Source organism: Oryctolagus cuniculus, chromosome 4, assembly GCF_051225735.1.
Source record: "Oryctolagus cuniculus isolate XC-2025 breed Fujian yellow rabbit chromosome 4, ASM5122573v1, whole genome shotgun sequence".
Classification (NCBI taxonomy): Eukaryota; Metazoa; Chordata; class Mammalia; order Lagomorpha; family Leporidae; genus Oryctolagus; species Oryctolagus cuniculus.
Genome location: NC_142870.1, coordinates 427,643 through 455,105, shown reverse-complemented (window position 1 = coordinate 455,105; position 27,463 = coordinate 427,643). Strand labels below are relative to the sequence as shown.

General features: G+C 50.6%; 1 protein-coding gene and 1 pseudogene across 25 annotated transcripts in view; one reads left to right on the top strand and one right to left on the bottom strand.

The window, feature by feature from the left end:
• PCNT (pericentrin) overlaps positions 1–27,463 on the top strand; it is a 160,909-nt gene that overhangs the window by 93,634 nt on the left and 39,812 nt on the right. For 22 of the 24 annotated variants that reach the window (XR_016232182.1, XM_008267246.5, XM_089330409.1 and 19 more), the window contains 8 exons: positions 7,712–8,575; positions 9,557–9,724; positions 11,775–12,476; positions 13,960–14,062; positions 20,230–20,381; positions 24,445–24,609; positions 25,866–26,018; positions 26,813–27,008. Coding sequence is in view for 22 of the 24 variants with exons in the window: in XM_008267246.5 (XP_008265468.3) it covers positions 7,712–8,575; positions 9,557–9,724; positions 11,775–12,476; positions 13,960–14,062; positions 20,230–20,381; positions 24,445–24,609; positions 25,866–26,018; positions 26,813–27,008 (2,503 nt within the window). In the remaining 2 variants the exon portion in view is untranslated. Of the gene's footprint in view, positions 1–7,711; positions 8,576–9,556; positions 9,725–11,774; positions 12,477–13,959; positions 14,063–19,520; positions 19,705–20,229; positions 20,382–24,444; positions 24,610–25,865; positions 26,019–26,812; positions 27,009–27,463 lie in introns of those variants that run through there. The other 2 variants (XR_016232183.1, XM_089330401.1) reach the window with 2 other exon arrangements.
• LOC103350652 (large ribosomal subunit protein uL15 pseudogene) lies at positions 2,179–3,175 on the bottom strand (annotated as a pseudogene). The gene has a single exon (XR_016232189.1). The product of XR_016232189.1 is annotated as a large ribosomal subunit protein uL15 pseudogene (transcript).

Here is a 27,463-nt window from a genome sequence, read left to right as displayed (position 1 = left end):
AAGTGGAGCAGCCCGGACTCGATCTGGTGCCCATATGGGATGCTGGCACTATAGGTGGCAGCTTTATCTGCTAAGCCATAGCGTCAGCCTCTCTGCCTTTCAAATAAGTAAATTGCCTTTCAAATAAGTAAATTAACTAAATAAATAATTTTAAAAAGTTCATTTTTCAGTACTTTAGTTTTTAAAACTATCATAAAGTAGATTGGAAAAGTTTATCATCTGGTTAGTTGTTTGCTGTGAGGATGCACACGAGGCAAAGCACACTCGGCTTTGAGTGACTCCGAGTGTTTTTGCCTCTGCTCGGCTGGTAGCTGCAGTTGTCAGCAACCATTGGGAGGGTACCTGCAGAGTTCTTTTTAGGGGTCAGATTGCAGGTGTGACTTCAGTGACAACCACAATGCAGAAATTTCAGGCTTTTTCCAATCTTTACAGATCCTGGGATGGGAGGGGTGATACTCAGCACGCTCTGAAATATTTCTGTGTCCCTGGGCTGGAGCCAAGCTGGTAAGGCGTGGTGTCCGCGTGAGTGTCATATGGAAAACTGGGTCAGAGGTGACTGAGCCCTCATCTGGTATGAGAATGTTAAACTTGACATTTGAAAATTGAGCTGAGGTAACACAAACTTGAAAGTATTCACTGTACATACTTACACACATGCACACACACGCATCAAAATGTTACCTTGATATGTTCTTGTTTGAGGATACTTCAGCATCTCCGGGAAAAGGAGCGGATGTTTAGTCTGGCAGTTAGGATGTCTGTATCACACATCAGAGTGCTTGGGCTCAATTCCTGGCCCTGGACTCCAACTCAGGTTCTCTACCATTGCAGAATTTGGGAGGAGCTAGCAGTGGTGGTTCAAGTAATTGTGTTCCCTGCCACCCAAATAGGAGACCTGGATTGAGTTCCTGGCTCCTGGTTCTGGCCCCAGAATGAGCACATGGGAGTGCCCCCTCCCCCTCCCTCCCTCCCTCTCTCTCTCTCTTCCTCTCCCTCTCTGCATCTCTGCATCTCTCCATCTCTCTCTGCCTGTCTCAAAAAGATCATTAGCTCTGTCCAGCCATCCTTGAGATAATTCCATTAGGTGTTTTCTTGTTTTTGTTTTTCATAATAGGTTAATATTTCCTTGGAAGGCAGAATGACAGGGAGAGACAGAGATCTTCCGTCTTCGAGTGCATTCCCTAATAGCCTGCAGTAGTTGGGGCTGGGCCAGGCCAAAGCCAGAGCCTGGAACTCAGTCTGGATCACCCTCATGGGAGGCGAGACCCAAGTACTTGGGCCGTCACCTGCTGGCTCTCAGTGTATGTACTAGGAGAGTGCTGGACTCAAACCAGGGGCTTCATTGTGGGTTGGTGGGCATCACAAGTGCCATGTTAAATGCTAGGTCAAATGGACTACCCTTTTAATATATTGAATATGTTGTTGGATTTGGCTTAATATTATTTTGCTAAAAGTTTTTGCATCCATGTTCATGAGGGCTATTTACCTGTAATAGCTCTTGTTATAATATTTTATCAGGTTTTGGTATAAAGGTCCTGCTGGTTTCATAAAATGAGTTGGAAAATTTTACACTTTTCTAGTTTCTGAAGCCAGGAGCCAGGAACTCATTTTAGGTCTCGACATGGGTGGCAGGGACCCAACTACTTGCGTCGTTGCCTGCTGTCTCCCAGGGTGCACATTAGCAGGAGGCAGTAATCACAAGCAGAGGAGCCAGGACTCAAGCAAGTCACTCTGATAATGGATGCAGATGTTCAAGGGCAACTTAACCACCGGGACATGAATATAGTGTTCTTCTGCTTGTTTGGTTGCCTTTTTATTCCTGTCTTTGGTGTTTCATAGTTTTCAACTGGGATATTCTTCATCTATTTTGTGAGATTTTTATCTACATATTTTGTTTTATTGTAGTGCTGTTACCTTAAATGGTATATTTCCTCTTGAATACTAATTGTTCATTGATAGTATATAGAATTATACTTAATTTTTGTGTATTATACTGTTTCTTGATAAATTTACTATAGGAGCTTTTTAAAAAATTTCCTGGGATTTTCCATGTAGATTATCTTGTCATCTGCAAAAAGGGACAGTCTAATATTCATCTTTCCAATCTGTGTGCTGCTAGATGTCTGTCTTTTTTTTTTTTTTTAATTTTTTTTATTTATTTTTATTTTGTTTGACAGGCAGAGTGGACAGTGAGAGAGAGAGACAGAGAGAAAGGTCTTCCTTTGCCGTTGGTTCACCCTCCAATGGCCGCCGCGGCCGGCGCGCTGCGGCCGGCGCACCGCGCTGATCCGGTGGCAGGAGCCAGGTACTTATCCTGGTCTCCCATGGGGTGCAGGGCCCAAGGACTTGGGCCATACTCCACTGCACTCCCGGGCCATAGCAGAGAGCTGGCCTGGAAGAGGGGCAACTGGGACAGAATCCGGCGCCCCGACCGGGACTAGAAGCCTGTGTGCCAGCGCTGCAAGGCAGAGGATTAGCCTAGTGAGCCGGGGTGCCGGCCGATGTCTTTCTTTGTTGAGCTAGCTAGAGCTTCCGCATTCAGTCTCCACCATCAAATGTGAGGTTAGGTTTTGGCTTTTGAAGGAGGTCCTTTTTTTAGTTGAGGACATTCTGTATTCCTTGTTTTCTGCGAGTGAGAATTGCATTCTTTTTTTTTTTTTTTAAGCATTTGCTAGCATTTTAATGAACCGTGTGGCGTCAAGCCACCAAGACACAGGCTCCCCCTACGCCCTTAATCTTCTCCTCAGCCCTTCTGCTGAAGAATTGGGCCTTCATGATGACAGGCTGCTTTGGGAGCTTCCGCTTTCCCAGAACTTTGTAATAGCCCGACCACACCACATCAATGATGGGAGCAGCTCCAGTCTTGTTCTTGGCAGTATTTACCCGTGTCTGCTCACTGACCAACGTCCACAGCTTACCAAGGTTGACAGCTGGGCAGTAGCTCTGGTTCCTCTTTAAGTGATAATGCCTCATACCAAGTTTCCCGAAGTAACCTGGGTGATATTTGTCAAAGTTGCTCCTGTGGTGATGCACGCCACCCGCATTACCTCGGCCTCCTGGGTGCTTCTGGTGTATGCTGATGCGGCTGTGGCCGTGGCTCATGTGGCCACACAGTTTCCGGTCTCCCTCAGTCTGGATGGCGTGTTGGCTCTGTGTTGGGTTTTGTTAGGTGTTTCTGCATCAGTCAGTGCAGCTGTATGACTGCTGCTTTCTTCTGTTACTGTTACTTTTATGAGTTTTCAAATATGGACAGCTTTTTCTCCCTGGAACAGCCCCAGTTTGGTTAGGGTTTATAATTCTTTCCATGTGTTGCTGGATTTCACTTACCTTCTGTGAGAAGCTGTGCCTCTGTCTTTGTTAGGAACTTTGGTCCACAGTTGTCTGTATCTGAGTGTTGTCCCGCAGCTGCTGGCTTCATTGAATCAGTTGTTGCATCCTCTTGTGTTATATTGAGTAGAATTGTTCAGTGGCACCAGTTGGCTTGGTGAACTCTTCATTGGGATTAAATGATTATAGATTGTGTTTTCTTACTAATTATTTATAGGGTATTTGAATTAGTTTCCTGTTGGGAAATTTGTGGCTATTTATTTAAGTATTTTTTCTTATGTGATTTTCTCTTTTTCTGCAGGCCCAATTACAAAAATGCCCTCATTGTCCTACAGATATTTGAGGCCATCTCCATTTTTTAAAAAAATAATTTTTTCTTTCTCTTTCTCTGACTCCGTGGACTTTGTCACAGATAATGTAGTTCTAAGCACATTAAATGAATTTTAAATTTCAGATACTGTCATTTTTATTGCAGAATTTTCATTTCTTTTTGTAGTTTCTGTTCTTCCACAACTTCCTGTCTTTTTGTTTATGGTGATCACCCCTGTTTTTACATCTTTGAGTACAGGTGTACCATTGCTTTGACATCCTTGTTCGTTTGTCCCAATGTCTTTGTCATCTCAGGATTGGTTGCCATTGGTTGTTTTTTCTTTCTTTCTTTTCTTTCTTTCTTTTTTTTTTTTTTTTTTTTTTTTTAAGATTTATGTAGGGGCTCGCACTGCGGTATAGTAAGCTAATCCTCCACCTGTGGTGCTGGCATACTGTATGGGTGCTGGTTCGTGTCCCTGCTGCTCCTCTTCTTTTTTTTTTTTTTTTTTTTTTTTTTTTTTTTTTTTTTTTACAGGCAGAGTGGACAGTGAGAGAGAGAGACAGAGAGAAAGGTCTTCCTTTGCCGTTGGTTCACCCTCCAATGGCCGCCGCGGCCGGCGCGCTGCGGCCGGCGCACCGCGCTGATCCGATGGCAGGAGCCAGGAGCCAGGTGCTTTTCCTGGTCTCCCATGGGGTGCAGGGCCAAGCACCTGGGCCATCCTCCACTGCACTCCCTGGCCACAGCAGAGGGCTGGCCTGGAAGAGGGGCAACCGGGACAGAATCCGGCGCCCCGACCGGGACTAGAACCCGGTGTGCCGGCGCCGCTAGGCGGAGGATTAGCCTAGTGAGCCGCGGCGCCGGCCGCTGCTCCTCTTCTGATCCGGCTCTCTCTCCCACCTATGGCCTGGGAAATCAGCTGAAGATGGCCCAAGTGCTTGGGCTCTTGCACCCACATGGGAGACCCAAAAGAAGCTCCTGGCTCCTGGCTTTGGACTGGCCCAGCCCTGGCCATTGCGGCCATTTGGGGAGTGAACCAGTGGATGGAAGATCTCTCTCTCTCTCTGTCTCTCCCTCTCTCTGTCTGTAACTCTGCTTCTCAAATAACTAAACAAATCTTTTTAAAAAATGATTTATGTATATATTTGAAAGGCAGAGTTAGAGAGAGATTATCCGTCCACTGGTTCACTCCCCAAATGGCTGCAACGGTCAGAACTGAACCAGGTCAAAGCCAGGAGACTGGAACTCCATCTGGGTCTCTCCTAGTACTTTTGCCATCTTCCACTAGTTTCCCAGGCTCATTAGCAGGGTGCTGGATCAGAAGCAGAGCAGCTGAGACTCCAATTGGTGCTCATATAGAATGCTGGTGTTGTAGGCAGTGGCTTAATCCACTGTGCCACAATGCTGGCCCTCTCTTTTCAGAATTGGTCATATATTCCTTTTTTTTTTTTAACATATATTTTGAGGAATTTTGATTTGTATCTGCAAATTATGCTGTGGGACTCTGGCTTTTGAGGAGCGTCAGGTTTTGTTTTAGTGGTAGTTGGTGAGGTCAGACTGAGAGTGCACACAGGGAGCGGGTCCCTTCCCTCACTGTGGGATGGAGTTGAGATGTGGATGGGCCTGATCTTGGAACCTGGCTGCTCCTCTGTGTCTCTTGCAAACGTGTCTTTGCTCTCCACAGCCTTGTTGCCCTCTTTGCTTCCATGGTCATCAGCCACTGTGCTGCCAGAGGGCAGAGGCTCAGAATGGAAACTCTCCCACCGGATGGCCTCTGCCCTGTCTTGAGTTTCCTGCAGGCAGGTGCATGTTACCTGTCTGGTTCAGGAAGAATCTGAGGGGCATCTTTCCACACCTAGTAAGGAACTCCAGCCCTGGCCAGTCCTTTGGCCACGTTGCCTCACCCCTTCCTGTCCCCTCTGAGTTTCCTGCTGATACCATTTCTTCAGACACCCCACAGAGCCACATTTCTGAGCAAGTCATGCTTCTTAGATAAAATACCACTTGCCTTCACTACCTGCCCAGAGGGTCACACCGACTGTCCTTTAGGGCCCACTGTGATGGGAACAGGGCCTGTTGCAGCATGTGTGTGATCCCAGTGTATGTGCTCTTGACACAGACGTGCCCCCTTTCCATCAGCGCCCACCCTCCCCGTCCGCTCTGCTGCACTACAGCTGTGCTGCACCTCGAGCACTGGTCTCAGGGATCTCAGTGCTTGACGCGTTGGAGCCGCCTTTGCTGGCTCCCGGATTTTCAGCCTAATGCTCATGCTGTGGTCATGACTGCTCTGCAGAGCGCTTCCTTTTATTCCAGTGCATTCAGTGTGTCTAGTGAATAGGCAGCAGTTGTATCCAGACAGAATTATCCTTAAAAATGTCTTCACTCAATGTAAAACTTCCCCAAGACAGTTTCAAATTTAAATTAAATGAAGTTGGTGTTTAAATATATATATATATATTTTCCCTGTCTGTATAGTACAGCGATGTGAGTTGTGCAGTGCACAGCAGGGGCATACAGAATAGAGCTGAGTGTGCACTGCGAGGAGCCAGCCTTTCATTTAGCAGTTTCCTGCCACCAGATGTGTAATTACTGCATTCAGATGCAGTAGTGTAGCATATCACTGATACTCAAACCAAAATGAGAGAGAGAGAGAGAGATTTCTTCCACCCTTGGGTTTACTCTCCAAATGACCATAACAGCCCAAAGCCAAGGACCAGGGATTCCATCCATATTTCCCACATGGGTGGCAGGTGCTTAAGTACTTGGGCCATCTTGTGCATCCCAAGTACATGAGTAAGAAGCTGGATTGGAAATAGAGTGCCCAGTCCCTAATTTTTGTTTTTACTATAGGCCAGATTTGTATTTGTGTCTAAAATAATGTGAAATATGCTGAAATCAAGGATTTTTATGGAACTCCCAATTTTTTGGAAGCAAAGCATTAGACTGTAATGAATGGTTTAAAAATCGTTAGCTAAAACACGAATTGTGACATTATCTTAAGATAATGGAGTTTACAGGGCAGTGTTATAGTGTAAGCTCTAGGCTCCAGGCTGCTAGCTTTGGCCTGGCCCAGCCCTGGCTGTTGTGGCCAACTGGGGAGTGAACAGGCTAATGGAAGGTCTCTCTATTTGTCTTTTCCTCTTTCTTTATCTCTAACTCTGACTTTCACATAAATAAACAAATCTGAAAACAAACCAAGATAATGGAGTTTAGTGGCTGGCGTTGTAGCCCAGTGACTTGAGCTTGCACTTGCAGTGCTTGACTTTCCATATTGCACCACAGTTTGCGTTGCTACTCTGTCCCCAGTCCAGCTTCCTACAAATGTGCCGGCAGAGAAGTGTTGAAGAGCTTAAGGCTCATCCGGGTCTTCATTATTGCAAACAAAATTGCTTTTTTTTTTTTTTTTTTTTTTTAAGATTTGTTTCAAAAACAGAATTGGAGGTGGGGAGACACACATACACACACATACACACACATACAGAGAGAGAGAGAGAGAGAGAGAGATCTGGCCTCTGCTGGCTCATTCCCAATGGCTGCAATGGTTTGGGGTAGGCCATGGCAAAGCTAGGAGCCAGGAGATTCTTCTGGGTCTCCCATGTGGATGCAGGGGTCCAAGCACTTGGGCCATCTTCTACTGCTTTCCTAGGTGCATTAGCAGAGAGCTGGATCGGAAGCAGAGCAGCTGGGACTCAAACTGGCACTTATTTGGGATGTCAGTGTAGCAGGCGGAGGCTTAACCTGCTGTACCACAGTGCCAGCCCCCAAATCAGCTTTTCAGAGGTGATCAAAGCATTGTGGTGTACACATCCTTGACTAACAGTGGCCTGGTTAGAGCTTCCTGGTGAGGGTAGACACAGCACATAGTGCAGCTGCAGTGGGAGGTACCAGTGTGACCAGGGTGTGCCTTGAACAGCTGAGTACCACATCGGCATGCCCTCTGGTGACATGGCTTGTTGATTTGCTTTTCATTCTGTTGAGTTATCTCCTACAAGGATGAATTCATGCTGACCTGTGTGTTGCAAGGAAGTTTTGGAGTTGATGTATTAAAGTGTCCTCTGAAATTTGCTTTATATTCAGGTTGTGTATGATAGAAGCTCTGAAATTGAAGAGTTGAAAGCCATTATTGAAAATTTGCAAGAGAACCAAGAGCGATTACAGAAGGATAAAGCAGAAGAAATTGAACAACTCCATGAAGTCATTGAGAAGCTGCAGAGTGAGCTGTCCCTCATGGGGCCTGTGGTGCATGAAGTCAGTGATAGTCAGGCTGACAGTCTGCAGCATGAACTCCTCTGTTGTCAAGTAGAGGGCCCAGCTGTGTTACAGGGAGAGCTTGAAGCTGCGCATGCAGCCAAGCAGGCCCTGAGCCAGCTCCTGGCTGACCAGGAACGTGGCCACAGCCAGGCGCTGGAGGCTGTGCAGCAGCGCCTGCGGGGTGCCGAAGAGGCTGCTGCTCGGCAGCTGGTCGAACTTGGGCGTAGTGTGGCACTCAGAGAAGCTGAGGTGCAGAGCATGGCCTCCAGGATCCAGGAGTTTGAGGCTGTTCTAAAAGCAAAGGAAGCTACGATTGCAGAGAGAAATTTAGAAATTGCTGCCATGAACAAGTGGAAAGCGTTCCACTGCACTGAGCTACAGGCCATCCTGCTAGCCGTGGCCCGTTTCCGCCATGCCCTGGAACAGCAGCCCCTGGCTGCCTTGGATGAGCCTCTCGAGCTGCAGCGCCTGCGGGCACAGTGTGTCCGCCTCAGTCGCCAGCTGCAGGCACTGAACCAGAGGTTCCTTAGGTGCCAGCGGGAGCTGGACAAGCAGCAAGCCCATGGTGCTGCAGCCTGGACACAGGTGCCTGGGGGCCACCCCAACCCTTGTGTGGATACAGAGACTGCATATGATGACGACTTCGAGCAGCTGACCTCAGTCTCCCGTGGCCCAGATCATGACCCACAGGTAGGTCTCATTTCCTGCAGCCCACAGAAACTGAAGACCCTGAGGAAGTCAGCCATTCTGTGCCAGGGGTGTTGGGTGTTCTTCAGAAGAGATGGAGTTTTCCTTACTTTCCTCCTCTGTCTCTCGTAATTTTAGTGCCTGCCTTCTGTGCTGGACAAGTTGAAGGTTGCATTTACTATTGTTGGCTTCCTGACCTGGTAAAGAAAGGAGCCTGGCCCAGCTCTGGTTATTGCAGCCATCTGGGGAGTGAATCAGTGGATGGGAGACACACACACATATACCCCCTCACCCCTCCCCTTCTCCTGTAACTCTGCTTTTCAAATAAATAAGTCAGCCTTAAAAAAAAGGTCATTACTTACTGAAGGGTTAATCTTATGATTATAAAATAAACCAAAAGCATGTCACATAAAGATTAAAAGAAGAAAAGGAGAAAGGGTGGGAACATGGGCAGGGGGCGGGTGGGAAGTATCAGCTCTGCTCCTATATTTGTACATATGAAATTTGTTCTCCTGATATTAATAAAAAAATAGAAAAGAAAGGAGCCTGAGGCTCATGTCAGCCTCGACTTGTCCAGGGTCTGGCGCTGTGAAATCAGGCTGGGATTTCACTTTTTGGTACAGTTTTAAGCTTACATCTCTTTAAATTTCTGTTTTTGGCTTCTAATTAAATGTCTTGCCTTTTAACAAGCACTTCCTGTGTGAAGTGTTTTAAGCCCATCCATTCTGGAACAGGGGGACTTGGATGAGTTGTTTTTTTTTTTTTTTTTTTTTTTCCTTTTTAAGATTTTTATTTATTTATTTGAAAGTCAGAGTTCCACAGAAAGAAGAGAGGCTTTTCAGATGTACCAGCCTGACCTGCTATGTGGCACCCCGAGTGAGCCCCTTGGGCAGCGGGCAGTGGCAAGACTTTCTTTCCTTGTGGTAGTTCTCAGAAACTGAGTTTCTGATGTATTCAGCTGTCACTTTCTAAACATTGTCACAGCATGGCAAAGTCCTGGTGACATTGAAGGATGCGGGGCTGCAGAGACAAGACAGTGTGATGTCAGTGCTCGAAGTCTGCCAGAGGCAGCTGGAGTCAGAACTGCTCCTGGTGAAAAACGAAATGTGCCTGTGTGTGGATGACAGCAGCAAAGTGTTGGGAAGACGGAAGGTACGTGCGCCTGGGAGGACAGGCTGGAACCCAGGTGTGCTGGGGACAGACCTGGCCTCCTGCTGAACTGAGCAGTATTTTGATGCTAAAGGGACCTGATCTCTAACATGCTGTTTATATCTGCTTTAAAATATCCCAAGTGCTACGCATTTCCCAGGGTCTAAGAAGCTTGTGAACATAAATAGTTACCTTTGCCCTAGAGTTAACAAGGTGCATATAACGGTTTGTAGCACATGCCTCTGGCTTCTCCTTGCACTCGTCTGTTTAAGGCTTCAGATTTGGTTTTGAAACCTCAGGTGTATTTTTTTTCCTCTGTGTATTTTCACTTTTTTGTTGAGGGAATAGGTTGCACATTGGCATCTTCAAATCTGCAGACGTTGGTACAACTCATGACCCATGTACACCAGGCAGGTTCCCAGTGACCCTACCTTGCAAAGACTTAGCCCAGGGATTGGAGCTGTTTCTGACAGCCTTCTTTTCTTTTTTTAATGTTTACTTATTTTTAATCTACTTGAAAGGTAGAGTGATAGTTAGAGGTAGAGTGATAGTTAGAGAAACTTCTTCCATCTGCTGGCTCATTGCCCACATTCCCACAACAGCCAGGGCTGGGCAGGCCCAAGCCAGGAACTCCATCTGGATCTCCCGCATGGGTGGTAGCATCCCAAGTGTAGGCGCTGTCATCTGCTGCCTCCCAGGGTGCACTAGCAGGGCACTGGATCAGAAGCAGAGTAGGTGGGACTTGAAGTGGCGCTCACTCCGGTATGGGATGTGGTGTCCCAAGGGGCAGCCCGCCCTCGGTGGCACAGTGTCTGCCCTCAGCTGTGTTGCTGCTGGCACTTCACTAGCCTGTACTGTTATGCTGGCTCCTCCTGTCCATCTCAGGACCCCCACACCTTGTCGACACACCACTGTCCATGCCTCATGCTCATCGCATTACAGCTCCTTATCCAAACTTTCCAGTCCAACCCAAAAGGCTCTTCACACCAAAAATGGTTGATGGTTACTCTGTTTTCCCAACTGTGCTGCCATCATGTGCTTGCCTTGACTTCTTCAGAGAAGCCCAGCTGTGAATGATGTGTGTGTCTGGAATGTTTTGTGAGAGAGCAGAGGTGTGGCCCCAGCCCTCAGGGCACACTCGTGTCTATACCATGTGCTCCATGTCCATATCTTAGAACCTGAGAAATTCTGAATTGTGCAGCACACTGGGCCCGTGGTTTCCAAGCAGGATGTGGCCCTGGCTGGGCCTGACTTCTGAGAGGAGAAGCCTGGCTTCCTAATGTTGGTGGAGTACCCTCCAGAAACCCACTCTGAGCGAGGGAGCCTTTTCCCCATCTCTGCAGTGAGGTGGTCTCACCATCCTCTGCACAGGGTGTTCGTTTGAATTCTTTTTAAAAATTAATTTATTTTCACTTCCCTTAGAGATAGAAAGATAGAGATCTCTTCCATCAGCCGACTGACTCCCCAGGTACCCACAGCAGCTGGAACTGGACCACGATGAAGCCAGGAGCCTGGAACTCCACGTGGGTCTTCTACCTAGTGACAGGGACCCAGGCTCCTGTGCTGTCTCCCAGGGCGCATATGGGAGCCAGATTGCAGAACGAGCCGGGACTTGAACCAGGCATGCCGATGTGGTATGCAGTTGTCCAAATGGCGTCTCAACCATGAGCCAATGTCTGCTCTGTGACATTATGATCTGGTTGCCAAATTCAAGTCACACGCTGGCATGGAAGCTTCAAATTCATTATATAAAATATGGTTTTGTGTTTTTTAATGTTAAGATTTAGAAATTTCCTGTCCATTCTTCCTCAAACAAAGAAATCTGTGTCCTCTGTAAGTTACCCCTGGAATAGGATGAGAGTAACCCTTTACATAGAGAGCTTTTAAACTTTGATTGTGTTTTTCATGAGACTATATAAATGTGCAATCTTTCATGTCTCACATAGGCCCCACAGGGCTCCTAGACAGTTTCCCAGGTGCTCCGGCAGGCAGGCAGACAGCTGTGCAGCGTGGTTCAGGGAGCTCACTCTGTGTCCCTGCTTCTTACCTACAGGGTAAGGAAAGACGACTGGATGGTTGCCAGCTGTGGAAAGTGGATCTTGTAGCCCAGGTCAAACAACTTCAAGAAAAATTGAACCGTCTGGTATATTCCCTGGCCTTCCAGAACATTGACAATGAAGCCTTCAAACTTCAGCAGGCGTCAGCAGTGGCGTGTGCGTGTGTGCAGGAGGGGAGCTTGGATGATGGCTCCCATAGCCCTGTAGGAACTGCTCCTGGTGATGCGTTTGATTTTGACAAAACCACATGGGATCTTGTTGATGGGATTAAAAATCGAGATTCTTGGATAGGAAAGGAGATGCCAAATGTTCCCATTCAAGAAAAATTAGGAACACAGGATGGGTCTCTTTCGTTACAAACCAGGGTGCACAGTGACTCCTGTGCCCTGAGTCATGCTGAGGAGGCCAAGCCCCTGACGGAAACTGCCAGAATGTTGGACCTGTCTTCCTGGAGCTCCCCCGAGGTCCTCAGGAAGGACTCGACCCTCGAGCCCCAGCCCAGCCTCCCCCTGACACCCTGCTCTGGTGCCCTGAGCCTGTGCAGTGCTGGTGTCTCCCCACCAGAGAGGATGGGTGCGTCGCTGCTACAGTCCCACACGCCAGGGCTGCTGAGTTCACCAGGCGATCTGGCAGGACAGCCCCTGTGCTGGGCAGAGTCTCCGTCAGCTGACCACAACCCTGTGGAGAGGATGGCTGCGGTAGGTGCCTCTCACTCCCTGTCCAGCATCTGTGGGGTGTGCAAGCCAGTGTTCCCAAGGGGATGTGTCCTCAGGGTCTGCCCAGGGTCACAGCAGCTGCCATTGTTGGCTCACCTGACAGTGCTTGGGTGCCTCCCAGCCCCTGGGAGCAGCTCTCTGCAGGGCCACTGCAGGTGAACATTAGATCATTCCAGTCACTTCTGACGTGTGAGATACACCTGCCCTCCTCAGAAACCCCCCGGGCCTGCTTCTGACTGATGCTGACTCTGAGGGGCACAGTCATAAACGCATCTTCTTGTAATTTGCATAAGAATTATGCTCTTTGTCTTGAATGTGTTTTTTAGTTGTATTTCATATTTAACAGGTCTCACAAATAATAATTTTGAGTACTTTATTATTTTTGAGTTAGACGATATTTTTTCTAACAATACTAGGATTTTGCATATGTTCAATAAGAAAAAATAAGGGGATATGGGGGATATGTTATCTGAGGTATCCGTAAATGTAGTGTCACTTATTTCTTTTTCTTTTTTTTTTTTTTTAATAGAATTTGGTTTTTTTTTTTTTTTTTTTTTTTGACAGGCAGAGTGGACAGTGAGAGAGAGAGACAGAGAAAGAAAGGTCTTCCTTTTGCCGTTGGTTCACCCTCCAATGGCCGCCGCTGCAGCCGGCGTACCGCGCTGATCCGATGGCAGGAGCCAGGATCCAGGTGCTTTTCCTGGTCTCCCATGGGGTGCAGGGCCCAAGCACCTGGGCCATCCTCCACTGCACTCCCTGGCCATAGCAGAGAGCTGGCCTGGAAGAGGGGCAACCGGGACAGAATCCGGCGCCCCGACCGGGACTAGAACCCGGTGTGCCGGCGCCGCAAGGTGGAGGATTAGCCTAGTGAGCCACGGCGCCGGCCCCACTTATTTCTTTTTTAAAAAATGATTTATTTAGTTATTTGAAAGTCAGAGTTAGAGAGAGATCCTCCATTTGATGGTTCACTCCCCAAATGGCTGTAACAGCTGGGACTGAGCCAGGCCAAAGTCAGGAGCCTCCTCCAGGTCTCCACATAGGTGCAGGGCCCTGAGCACTTGGGCCATCTTCCACTGCTTTTCGCAGGCCATTAGCAGGAAGCTGGGTCGAAAATAGAACAGGCAGGATTTATTTATTGGGATGCTGGCATTGCAAACGGCAGCATTACCTTCTGTGGCACAATACTGGCCCCTGTAGTATCATTTCCTGCAAAGCATTTTAAAATCTAAAATACTTGCTAGTGGCTACTTTAAAATATTCCTCAGTTACTGTGGGTTACTTCCAGTTAAAATTGGAAGCACATGACCCTGACGGGTTCACACGTTTGAAGACTGTCATCTGGCTTCTTTGTGGGCCGATGATGAATTCCAGCCTTAGAAAAAAATTCCCCCTGGCAGGTTCAGTCTTGTGATGTGATGTGGTGACTTATTATTTTGACCATTTAAAAGTCCCCCTGTCTGAACAGGAGAAAGATATCGAAGATTTCATCATAACATCTTTTGATTCTCAAAATCCATTAAGATCACCTCCTCTTGGGTTAGAAGGAAAAAGCAATGGAAGTGAAACAGGTAAGTCACTTATCCTTTTTTTCAACTTCTTGTTTCCTTGATTTCGGAGTCCAGAGCAGCACATGGAATTCCTGTGAGTCTGCCTGAGGTTCCCAGCAAGCACTCTTGCTATGCTGCCCCGTGTGCTTCCGAGTTGAGCTGTAGACCTGAGGCCGTCTCTCGTTTGCAGTTCCCTGTGTACTTATTAAAATTAGGGTTGCAGTGCAGCACACATCACTGAGCAGAGGCCACTGCACATCTGTGGGCCTCCCTCACAGTGTGTCCTGGAACGGAAAAGATGTGCAGCTCACACATTGTTCACATCTCTTTGGGGTGGACACTGGGGAGACACAAGCGAGGCTCCAGCCCTGCAGGTAACGCAGGTGCCTCCGTCTCACTGCATTTCTTTTTTTTTTTTTTTTTTTTTTTTTTTGACAGGCAGAGTGGACAGTGAGAGAGAGACAGACAGAGAGAAAGGTTTTCCTTTGCCGTTGGTTCACCCTCCAATGGCCTCCGCGGCCGGCGCGCTGCAGCCGGCGCACCGCGCTGATCCGATGGCAGGAGCCAGGAGCCAGGTGCTTTTCCTGGTCTCCCATGGGGTGCAGGGCCCAAGCACCTGGGCCATCCTCCACTGCACTCCCTGGCCACAGCAGAGGGCTGGCCTGGAAGAGGGGCAACCGGAACAGAATCCGGCGCCCCGACCGGGACTAGAACCCGGTGTGCCGGCACTGCTAGGCGGAGGATTAGCCTAGGTCTCACTGCATTTCAAAATGCTGACAGGTGAGGAGAGCAGAGGCAGTGGTGGTGCAGGGTCCTCAGCACATTTGTGTCTGGCCTGTGGTTCCATGTGGGTGTCGTGTTCTACTTGGCTTCCAGACTCCTCGGCAGTGGCAGGCTCTGCCAGGCCATCTTGCTCTTTTTTCATAGGGTATAGTCCTGTGGGAAGACACTGGGGATTTCGTGTGTGTTCTCTGGCTTCTCAGAGCATCCTCCTGGCTTCTGCCTCCACTGAAGCTTCTTGCCTGGATCACTCATTGCAGTGGCTGGTTACCAAACTGAGGTTTTCTTTTTGTAAGATTTATTTGTTATGGCATTGTCGCATAATGGGTAAAGCCACCATCTGCACTGTTGGCATCCCATGTGGGTGCCTGCTCAACTTCCGATCTAGCCCGTTGCTGGTGCACCTGGGAAAGCAGCAGCAGATGGCCCAAGTGTTTGGGCCCCTGTACCCATGTGGGAGACCTGGGGGAAACTTCTGGTTTCTGGCTTAACTCTGGCTGTTGAGGCCATTTGTGAAGTGAGCCAGCGAACGGAAGACCTCTCTCTCTGCCTCTGCCATTCCCTCTCTGTAACTCTGCCTTTCAAATAAAATAAATATTTTAAAAATTATTTATTTCTGGCCTGCGCCGCAGCTCAGTAGGCTAATCCTCCACCTTGCGGCGCCGGTATACCAGGTTCTAGTCCCGGTTGGGGCACTGGATTCTGTCCCGGTTGCCCCTCTTCCAGGCCAGCTCTCTGCTGTGGCCCGGGAGTGCAGTGGAGGATGGCCCAGGTGCTTGGGCCCTGCACCCCATGGGAGACCAGGAGAAGCACCTGGCTCCTGCCTTTGGATAGGCGAGGTGTGCCGGCCGCAGCGCGGCGGCCATTGGAGGGTGAACCAACGGCAAAGGAAGACCTTTCTCTCTGTCTCTCTCTCTCACTGTCCACTCTGCCTGTCAAAAAAAAAAAAAATTATTTATTTTTTTGAAAGGCAGAGTTAGACAGATCTTCCATCCACTGAATCACTCCCCAGATGGCTGGCCACAACCGCCACAACTGGGCCAGCCTGAAGCTGGGAGCTTCATTTGTGTCTCTCACATGGCTGGCTGGGGGCCAGGCCCTTGGACCATCCTCTGCTGTTTTTCCCAGGCCAATTAGCAGGAGCTGGATTGGAATTGGAACAGCTGGTACCTGAACTGGTGCCCATAAGGGTTGCTGGTGTCTCAGATGGTGGCTTTATCCACTATGCAGTAGCATCACTCCCTAAACAGAGGTTTTCTAACTCTGTAATTTCTTCTTTAACTGAATCAGGCTAAAGTATTTTGATTCTTAAAATTTTCATTGGCTCTTTCAATGATTTTTGAGAATAAGATCATGGTGAAACATAGATCATTGAAAATTTTGGCACTTGCATATTGCTAATCCCGGCAACTTATAAAATTTTAATGTGTCTTTATTCCAAGTGGTGTGTGGAGTAAGAAGCTGAAAGGTTCAGTGAGGTGCATTCCATGAATGGCCTTCTGTCTGTTCCTTTGCCTGGGGACATCCCTGTCCAGCTCCCAGTATGACACAGCGTGTTCGTTCTGGGGATCATACTTGCTGCCTGGCCCCCCACCCCCACCCTGAAGCCCCTCTTGCTGCTTTTCCCTGTCACCCTGGGACAGCCCTTCCACACAGCTGCCAGGGTCTGAGAGCTGATGTGCGAGAGAGTGTCCATCTTCCCCACACAGCTGCCAGGGTCTGAGAGCCGATGTGTGAGAGAGTGTCCATCTTCCCCACACAGCTGCCAGGGTCTGAGAGCTGATGTGTGAGAGAGTGTCCATCTTCCCCACACAGCTGCCAGGGTCTGAGAGCCGATGTGTGAGAGAGTGTCCATCTTCCTCACACAGCTGCCAGGGTCTGAGAGCCGATGTGCGAGAGAGTGTCCATCTTCCCCACACAGCTGCCAGGGTCTGAGAGCCGATGTGCGAGAGAGTGTCCATCTTCCCCACACAGCTGCCAGGGTCTGAGAGCTGATGTGTGAGAGAGTGTCCATCTTCCCCACACAGCTGCCAGGGTCTGAGAGCTGATGTGTGAGAGAGTGTCCATCTTCCCCACACAGCTGCCAGGGTCTGAGAGCTGATGTGTGAGAGAGTGTCCATCTTCCCCACACAGCTGCCAGGGTCTGAGAGCTGATGTGTGAGAGAGTGTCCATCTTCCCCACACAGCTGCCAGGGTCTGAGAGCTGATGTGTGAGAGAGTGTCCATCTTCCCCACACAGCTGCCAGGGTATCTTTCTTTTGCACACCTGTGTCTTCCTTCGCTTCTGTTCCTCTGTGTGCTTGGTTGCTGGCCTCCCACATGGTGCCCCAGAACAGTGAGGCTCTGCCCATCCGCCTTTCTTGGTGGTCTGGAGAAACTTTGTGGGTGGTGCTTTTTCTCTGACAGCTTTCTTACTCCCTAGCATTTGTTGAAGGTTTGGGCCTGGTGCCGACTGCTGGTTGAAGCTCGTGTTTCCTCAGATGTTGTGCATGGCCGCCCTTCTCCATCCCTGTGGCCATGCCCCCACCTGCCTGATTAGGGTGGTGCATTTCTACCCACTCTGAAAGTCTTTGCTTTATTCCTGCTGTGGTCATTTCTCCTATGTTTCTCTCTTCTTTCTAAGGTTCTTCCTAATCACATATTGGTCTTCCTGTACTGGTTTTCTGCTTTTTGGTTTTTTTTTTTCCTCTTATATTTTTCTCACTTTATTTATTCAAGTGGCAGAGAGAAGACAGCATTCAAGTGAGCTTCCGTCCACTGGTTCACTCCCCAAGTGCCTACAATGGCTAGGACTGGGCCTGGGGCTCTAACAGGAGTTAGGAACTCAGTCTGTGTCTCACTTGGGAGTCAGGGACCCAGCTCCTTCAGCCATCACTTGCTGACTCATCTCCCGTCTGCTGGCTCTCTGCTTAAATGTCTACAGCAGCTGGGGCTGGACCAGGCCCAAAGCAGGAGCTGGTGATTCAGTCTTGTCCCACGTGGAATGAGATGACCCACCGCTGCCTCCCAGGGTATGCATTAGCAGGAATATGGAATCAGAAGCAGAGCCAGGACTTGAACCAGGCACTCTGATATGGAATGCAGGCAGCTTGAGTATGCCTGCCCCCAGGAACTCTTATTTCTTAACTATGCATTGAATATTTTTATTTCTGTTCTCATGTTTTAAATTTCTTAGAGCTCCTTATTCTACACCTCTTTGTTCCTTTCTCCCATAGCTTCACTTCCTTGTTCCATGCAGGATGTGCCCCTTTATTTCTCTGAAGATAATTTCCTCTCTCATTTTAAAAAAAGAAAAGGATTTATTTATTTGAAAATCAGAGTTACAGAGAGACCGGCGGTGGGGGGGGGGGGGATGGAGGAAGCGAGAGAGATTGAGATTGAGATCTTCCATCCACTGGTTTATTCCCCAAATAGCGAGATTGAGATCTTCCATCCACTGGTTTATTCCCCAAATAGCTGCAATGGCTAGAGCTGGGTTAAACCAAAGCCAGGAGCCAGGAACTCCATCTCGGTCTTCCAAGTGGGTGACAGGGGCCCAAGCACTTGGGCCATCATCTGCTGCCTCCTAGGTTCATTAGCAGGGAATTGGATTGGAAGTGGAGCAGCCTGGACTCAAATAGATAGTCAAATAGGATTCTTTCTTTCTTTCTTTCTTTTTTTGGACAGGCAGAGTGGACAGTGCGAGAGAGAGACAGAGAGAAAGGCCTTCCTTTGCCATTTTGGTTCACCCTCCAATGGCCGCCACGGCTAGCGCACCGTGCTGATCCGAAGGCAGGAGCCAGGTACTTCTCCTGGTCTCCCATGTGGGTGAAGGGCCCAAGCACTTGGGCCATCCTCCACAGCAGAGGGCTGGCCTGGAAGAGGGGCAACCGGGACAGAATCCGGCGCCCCGACCGGGACTAGAACCTGGTGTGCTGGCACCCCAAGGCGGAGGATTAGCCTAGTGAGCCGCGGTGCCGGCCGTCAAATAGGATTCCTTCTTAACCTTCTTCACCACAGGGCTGGCCCCCTGAAGTTTCCTTTTGTTTGGTATATTTATTCTGTTTCTTCCTGTATGTTCTGTTTCATGCGGTATTCTGTATTAGAAACTTACCTTTACATGTTTTAGATCACAGGGGTGGGGAACATCCAGCCCTTGAGTGTTTAAGTCCTGCAAATTCATTTAGTGTGGTCCTGCCAAGGCACCCGCAGGCAGGACTCAAAATCTAATAAATCTGTAGCAGGCTAATTTTTATTCTGATAATTTTTGGATTCCCCATTAATGATGTTGTGAATATCCAAATAGCCCTTGGCAGAAAACAAATTCCCCAGCCCTAGAACTTGGACTACAACTTAAAAGACCGGGAAGGTCTGTCCTTACAAAAGGGCCTTGTCCCTGGGCATCTTCATCCTGGCCCTGCCTGGGCCCGATGGAGTCAGCTGGAAGGGCCCCTCATCCATCTTCACATGGGCATCTCCCCCTTGACTGTTCCTCATGTACCATGATGAGCATCTGCCCTGTCTCCTGGAGCTTGTAGCTCCACCCAGGCTCTGCAAGCCCTGTGAGTGGACCTCAGTCTCTTTGCTGTTGGGGTTCCCCTTCTGTCAGGCAGGGGTGCCTGGTGTTTCTGCTTAGGGCTCCTCAGCCCTGGTTGGCTGTTGTTTTGAGGGGTTGGGGGGGCTTTTCTCTACCCTACCCCCTTCATCTTTTCCTGACCAGATGCCACTGTTGGTCCAGCTGCCCAGTTGTCTCGCATTGGCCAAACCTGTTGCCACCTGCCTGCTCTTTGCTGCTCTCATGGGTTTGGAGCACAGGCCCTGTGGCTGCCTACTGGGTGCTTGCTCCATACTGTCTTCGGAGGAAGAGGAACACCATGTCCACATTTGGGTGGCAGGAAGCCAAGGTAGCCATGAGGTTTATGTTTAATTCTATGCTTTTTATTACTGAATAAGCATTCTCTCTTGAATTACATTTTTTTAAGAAAAAGATTTAAATGTTTATTTGAAAGGCAGAGTTAGAGAGGGAGAGAGAGAGAGAGAGAGAGAGAGCGAGCGAGCGAGCTTCCGTTTGCTGGTTCACTTCCCAAATGACCACAATTGCCAGGACCATGCCAGACCAAAGCCCGGAGCCAGGAGTCTCTCATGTGGAGGGGCTGCCTTCTGCTGTTTTCCCAGGCCACTAGCTGGAAGCTGGATCATAAGTGGAGCAGCCGGGACACAAACTGGCACCCAGATGGGATGCCAGCATTGCAAGCATTGGACTGCTACACTGGACCCCTGAATTACATTTTACATAAAAAAACAAAAACCCAAGCATGATCATGCACGCTTTCCTGTGTGGAAGGAGCCTCAGCTGCCGTTGACTCTGCTGTTAAGAGTCTTGTGTGTACCAGACTTGTGACGGCAGCTTTACCCTACGGTCTCCTCAGGTGACAGCTCAGGCTGTGGAGCGATGCTGAGCGCGGTGCCAGGGGAGTCGGAGGCTCCCACTACTGGTCCTGAGGATCCTGCCCCCTTCCCTGAAGGACTTCAGCAGCCTCTTGCAACTATGAAGAAAGAAGTGCATCCCAAGCAGGTGAAGGTGAGGGCTGGCAGAGCTGGGGCTGCCCTGGCACGCACCTCATTCCACGTGCCACTGGTCTGCATTGTGGTCCAAGCCCCATGCTGGCTGTTGTGCTTTTATGCCTTGTCTGAATGTTTCTGGAAGGTGAAACCTGCTGCTGGAGGGGTGTGGGGACTTGTGGCCTGGGTGAGGGCCTTGGCTATGGGGGTCGCTGTGGACCAGCTGTTCTCATGGTGCCTCCCAGTGCGTGTGTTTTAAGGACTTTAGAGAATCTGAGCTGGGAAGCAACTTCCTGAGTTCATTCATCAGCAGGTGTCACCTGTTGGGCAGTGATAAGGTTCTGTTTTCTTAGGGGGTCCATCGTGCCAGGGCTGCCTATAAGTGAACAGCAGCTGGCAGTCTTGAGCACCACCCAGAGGCCTTCATCGTAGTGCTGAGGTGTGCAGGCGCTGAGGACTGTATGCTGCAGGGGCCCCTGCCAGCTTTGCTGTTACCACGCTGTGCACAGACGATTCTGGGGCGACTTGCACCACGCCCAGTGTCCTCGCTCTTCCTCTTTGTTCTTGCTGTGTCCTCACTTTTGTTTCCCTTGAGGCTGGTGCTCGAGGAGGTTGTCTTTCTGGGCTTGTGGAGCAGCTTGGAGGTTTTCCTTTGGGCAGTCTTGACCCTACCCCAGTCGGAGTAGGGTCTGCACCCAGGGAGCAGTGTCAAGGCCCAGGGAGAATGCCTTTGGTCACACACACCCCACAGCTGTGCTCACTTGTTCTGCTGTCTTGCCATTGGCAGGAAGGTTGTGGCTTTTCTAGGGTTGGGGGAGTATAATGGCCTCTTCCCCACTAAAAGGGCCTCCCTGCCCCTGGGTGTGCACCTGTCTCAGGCTGCTCAGTCTCAGTCATGTGTTGGGCCCACCACTGCTGGAATAATGTGCTGCTGTGACAGCCTCCATGTGGCATCCTCCACCCAGGAGAGAGGTCCATGGAGCCCAGTGCTGTCGATTGTGGGTCACAGTCTGGCAGGTCCACCTCTCCTGTCCACTTTTGGTGGGAGGAGCCAAGGCTCATGGAGTGTCTGCATGTTCAGAGCCAAGGAATAAGCCAGTTGGAAATCATTTAGATCATTTTATGGCAAAACCATTGACGTAAACATGGCCAAATGAGTAGTAGATGTTCTAATATTAATATTATGTTTTATTCAAATAGTAAAAGTATTCCCAAGCATAACAATTTTGAAATTAATAAACTTCTGACATTCTTATTCCTTTAAGAATAGAGGTTGGAAGTTTTTTTCTTATATTTTGTTTCCTTTTTGGCATTTCCTAAACTTCTGTATAAAACATGAGATACTCCTATCCAAGCAACCTGACTTTTTTTATGAATGCATTTGGTTATTAGTGGTAGTTCTTTGTACTTAGGCCTAGGGTTCGAAAGAGAGGCAACAAAGCCAGAGAAAACCCCAGAGACTGTGAGAAAGCTGCTAAGATGGCAGTGAGGGAAGGAGGGCGCAGGGGGCTGGGCTGGGAGCTGTTCCAGGCAGACCTGCTGCTCAGTGTTTCAGCTGAAAAGTCACAGAAAGGTGTTTTCTGAAAGGTTTCTCAGACTGTTTCACTCTTAGTGTTTTCCTTCATGGTTTTATTTATTTTATTTATTTATTTATTTTGACAGGCAGAGTGGACAGTGAGAGAGAGACAGACAGAGAGAAAGGTCTTCCTTTACTGTTGGTTCACCCTCCAATGGCCGCCGCGGCCGGCGCACCTCGCCTATCCGAAGGCAGGAGCCAGGTGCTTCTCCTGGTCTCCCATGGGGTGCAGGGCACAAGCACTTGGGCCATCCTCCACTGCACTCCCTGGCCACAGCAGAGAGCTGGCCTGGAAGAGGGGCAACCGGGACAGAATCCGGCGCCCCGACCGGGACTAGAACCCGGTGTGCCGGCGCCGCAGGTGGAGGATTAGCCTAGTGAGCCGCGGCGCCGGCCTCCTTCATGGTTTTAAATTCCTCGACTGTGCTTCCAGAGCGTGGCGCACCCTCAGGTTGTGCTCAGCACTCAACAGTGAGGGGCAGCTGTGTGAACACGGTTCACTGTGAAGCTGGCTCTGCCTGCTGTGTTATTTTCAAAGGAACACAGAAAGGCCCTGCTGCTCAGTTGTCCTGTGGTCGCCTGAGGTCACCCGTGAGGTCCCTGTTCTAGTAGCCCCTACACTGAGGAGGCTGGAAGGGTCAGAGGAGTACCAAGGGAGCTCCTGCACCGAAGTGGGCCCCAGCCATGTGCAGTCCCCGCTGGAAGCCTGTGCGTAGGCTTGGAGAAGTGGCCTGAGTGAGGCTGCGCATCAGCTGACACAAACAAGGGCTCCTGGGCAGGCAAGGCACAAATAGAGACAGCCTGCGTGTGTAGACGGCACTTCCTCCACAGAGCAACTTGTTCCCGAGTGCCAGAGCCTTCTCAGACCTCGTGGTGTGGCTTTGGTACCCGCAGCTGCCAGATGCATGGTTTTCCCTCGGGGCCCAGTGCTGGCCTCTGAGCACCTGACAGGCATCCAGGTGCCTGTTGGACTCTGCTCCTCCTCCCCACCTGGGACCTGAGTCCGGGTGTTTTCTCCGAGAACTCAGTTCTGCAGACACGACTCACCTGGCCGGGAAGCTGTGGGCAGAGAGCTTCATGGTCATGAGTTTCCTTTTTGAGATATACTTAAAAATTCATTTTCTTCTCCTTGTTACCAAACCAAGAAATTGTATAAAAAGTTTAAAGATGGCCAGTTGTCTGGAGCGGGGGACTCACTGTGGTCGTTCCGTGTCAGCTGCAGAGGAGCTGTCCGGCTCGGCATCTCGGGCCCCTGCTGGTGCCGCCTTCTGCCCGGCTCATCCTAGCCCTGATCCGGAGATCTTGATTTGATATTGTTGTATGTCTAATAAATCATTTTAAAAGTGAAGTTGTTTAAATTGTTAAAGACGATTATCTTTAAACATAAAAAAATTAGATGTTTACCCTTTTTTGGTCCCATGCTGGAATTCTGGTGAGGTGTGCTTGCATTTAACTCGATTATTCTGTCACAGGCCTTGGTGCTGCTTAAGTTTGCATTTCTCTCTTTTTGAACTTCGTTAGTTTCCTTCCTGTCAGTTTTCTTTTTTTTTTTTTTCTTTTTATTTTTTGACAGGCAGAGTGGACAGTGAGAGAGAGAGACAGAGAGAAAGGTCTTCCTTTTGCCGTTGGTTCACCCTCCAATGGCCGCCGCGGCCAGCGCACTGCGCTGATCTGAAGGCAGGAGCCAGGTGCTTCTCCTGGTCTCCCATGTGGGTGAAGGGCCCAAGCACCTGGGCCATCCTCCACTGCACTCCCTGGCCACAGCAGAGGGCTGGCCTGGAAGAGGGGCAACCGGGACAGAATCCGGCGCCCCAACCGGGACTAGAACCTGGTGTGCCAGCGCCGCAAAGCGGAGGATTAGCCTAGTGAGTTGCGGCGCCGGCTCCTGTCAGTTTTCTAGACAGCAAGTGTCTGGTGCAAAAGTCTGTATCATGCACATGGTGAGGCCGCCTCAGCAACACTGTCCCCTGCAGTCCTGACATTTGGCTCTAGTGAGGGGCTCTGGGGCCACCTTCCTCCCCCCACCCTGTGTGGGCAACACAGATGCAGCTTACTGTAGCGTGGACACCCCAGACCTGGCGACGTGAAGTCTATGTTAGGCTCACTGTGGCTTTCCCTGTACCCCATGTCTGCTGAGATACCTTTTCCCACGACTTGGGGTGTGTGCTGGCTGCCGGCTGTGCCGAGTGCACAGGCTCCCGAGCGGCCCTTGTATGGCCCTCGTATAGTGCTCGAAGAGGGCTGGGGAAGGGCTCAGCACACCTGGTAGTGGGTGCTGGCTGGGTGCTGCTGGCTGGGTGCTGACCTGAAGTGCGGACGAGGGAGCACACCCTGGGAGCAGCTTCATTGTCTCTCTGAAGGCCTCATGATCAGAACTTTAGACTGGCCCAGGGTCCACCCTGCATGGAATGTTTGACCCTACACCTCTCTGGGATGTGAAGGACACGGTGTGCGTATGGGCGGTTGCCAGCTGCTGCTGCTCTCTGACGTGATTTTCCTGCCACAGGCTTTGCTGCAGATGGTGTGTGACGAGAGCCACCAGATCCTGGCCTTGTCGGAGAGCCGCGACCCCCCCAGTGCTCTAAGCAGGGGCGAGCCACACAGCCCCCTGCACCACTTGTCAAGTGAGGGGCGGGGCCTGCTGGAAGTGGCCCCTGACACAGGGGAGAAGGTACGGACTTGGTTCCTTCTGCACCTTACTGGCCCTGTAACACTGAATCGAAGCGCTAGCAGAGATGACTGCGTCCGTAGAGGGGCCTTGTGCAGAGATGGAGAGAGCCCTAAAGAAGCTGCAGGCCTCCCTGTGGCCCACGCTGGCTCTGTGGGCAGGTTCCCCGCAGGATGTGCTATGGAGGTACTGGGGTCTGCGCAAGCTGGCCAGGGACTCTTGGGGCTCTCCTTACAGGCTGAGGAGGGTGAGGCCACTGGGTGATCACATGGCTGAGAACCTCACTGCCTCAGCCTGTCCTCACAGGATGATGCCTGCCAGCCTCCATGGGGACCCCTACGGCGCCTCCTCCTGCTCCTCCTGTGACCCATAGCCTGCTTCCTCCTCCCTCCATACCCCATGCCAGACAGGCTGCTAACCCCTGAACTTGGCTCGACCCCTGAGCTTTGCAGTGTCTTGGCCTGTCTCCACCTGGTACCCGGGGCTGCAGGCCAGGTGCGTGCTGACCTCTAGGCCCATCCTTCACATCTGCCACTGCTTGTTGGAATGGAAGTGCCACGAAGGGGAGAACTGTGTCCTTGTGCCTAGGACTTGCTGGCATGTGGCTGGTGCCCACTGAATCTAGTGGAAGAGTGGCTGCCCTCCCTGCTGCCATCCATGCCCCCCGGCTCTGGTGGGATGTGAGCTGCAGCTGGCTCCCCAGAGGCTCAGAGCGCTGCCCACAGCTCTCCAGCTGGGCAGCCGTGTACAGCCTAGGGCCTTGCAGATCCCACAGTAGGGGGAGAAGGAAGGAATTTGCCAGCATTCCTCTCCTTCTTTCACTGCTTCCTTGTTCTCTTTTCTGTTCACGGTGCCAACTTCTGCTTCTTGTCTTTCGATAGTCCTGGTACATAGGAATCTTCTCTGCTGTCCTGCTCAGTGGCTACAACAGTGTCTTTCCTGCAGACAATGATCTCATAGTTACAGGGACCAGAAGTCCTAGCGCAGGGTGCAGCAGGGTCAGATTGTGGAAGGGACGCAGTCCCTGGCCTTGTCACTGCAGGGGGAGAGAGAGGGTTCTGATAGTTCTTGTTAGAAGGACACAAAGCCCATCACAGTGGTCCCACCCTCATGACCTCATTTAACCCTAATTGTCTCCAAAACTGTCACATTGAGGGGAAACAGTCCTGACACCAGCCTTTTGGGGACAGACCTGTTCACTCCGCACAGCACCTGCAGAATGTGTTGGCAGAAATTCTGAGCTTGCTTCGATATTACAGGAATCTCCTGACCCATGCTTCGACTGGCGAGGAACGTTCCTGCAGGCCGTCCGGGAGGCACTGGCAGTCGAGCTGCAGCCCAGACTTTGTGGTACAGACCCAGGGGATCCTAGCTCTCTGCTTCAGAGGCTGGAGAAGGTCATCCGAGAGCAGGTGAGGGGTGGCTCCGTTTCAGCGGGACTTGTGGTGTCTGAGGAAGTCACAGTCGGTGCCTGTGTCACTGTGCACGTGACTCAAGCTCCCTGACCGGACAGCGTGTGCATTGATTCTTCCCATAGCTGCCGCAGAGTGGTTCTGAGCAGCCGCTGCTAGTTGTTCTGAGAGTCCCGGGCCCAGCTCAGAGGAGACGGTGCTGTGGGGACAGTGGCAGTCCTGTTTCCTCCCCTGCACTCAGGGACACAGGCTGGGAGCCAAGGCCTGGGGCTGTGTACTCTGCCTTCCACTTTGAGTTAGCAGGCTCTTAACAGGGGCTGGCCATTTGGGTTGCAAAGGCTGGACTGCAGGGAGGCTCGGGTGAGGTGCTCACCTTCCTAGGTCTGGAGTCCCTAGAGGCCCTACTTTTTTTTTTTTTTTTTTTTTTTTTTGACAAGCAGAGTTAGACAGTGAGAGAGAGAGAGACAGAGAAAGGTCTTCCTTTCCGCTGGTCCACCTCCCAAATGGCTGCCACAGCCGGTGTGCTGTGCCGATCCAAAGCCAGGAGCCAGGTGCTTCCTCCTGGTCTCCCATGCGGGTGCAGGGCCCAAGCACCTGGGCCATCCTCCATTGCCCTTCCAGGCCACAGCAGAGAGCTGGACTGGAAGAGGAGCAACCAGGACAGAATCCGGTGCTCCAACCGGGACTAGAACCCGGGGTGCCGGCACCGCAGGCGGAGGATTAGCCAAGTGAGCTGTGGCGCCTGTCCAAGGCCCTACTTCTAAGACTGCTCTTTTCCCTTTACTTCCTGCCAGGGAGATTTACAGGAAAAGTCCTTGGAGCACCTGCGCCTTGCTGACAGGAGCAGCCTGCTGTCCGAGATCCAGGCCCTGCGTGCACAGCTGCGCATGACACACCTGCAGAACCAGGAGAAGCTGCAGCAGCTGTGCGCAGCCCTGACGAGCGCGGAGGCCCGTGGGAGCCGGCAGGAGCACCAGCTACGCAGGCAGGGTGGGTGTGTTGCCCACACACCTGATACACACCTGTATGGGAAGTTGGGAGTGCGTGGTGAGGCCCCTTGCAGCCCAGTGCTAGGGTCTCATCAGGCCTGAGCGCCACACACCTGGGCCGCTGCACTTCTCTCTGGTCAAACTGAGTGCAAACGGTGGGTTCCTGTGTTGGGCACTGACTCCTGGAGCTCACCCTAGAGCGCAGCTCCGTGTTACAGGACTCTACATTTAATTTAGGTTCTTTGGGAGGTTTGTTTGAATTTTTTGTTTTTGAGAGGCAGAGAAAAACAGAGACTGGTTCATTCCCCATATTCTCACTGCAGCCAGAACTAGGCTGAGGCTGTGGCCAGGAGCCAGGAACTCAATCTGGTCTCCCGTGTCTCCCAGGCAGACCCAACTACTTGAGTCCTCACTGCTGCCTCCCAGGATCTGCATTGACAGGAAGCTGGAGTCAGC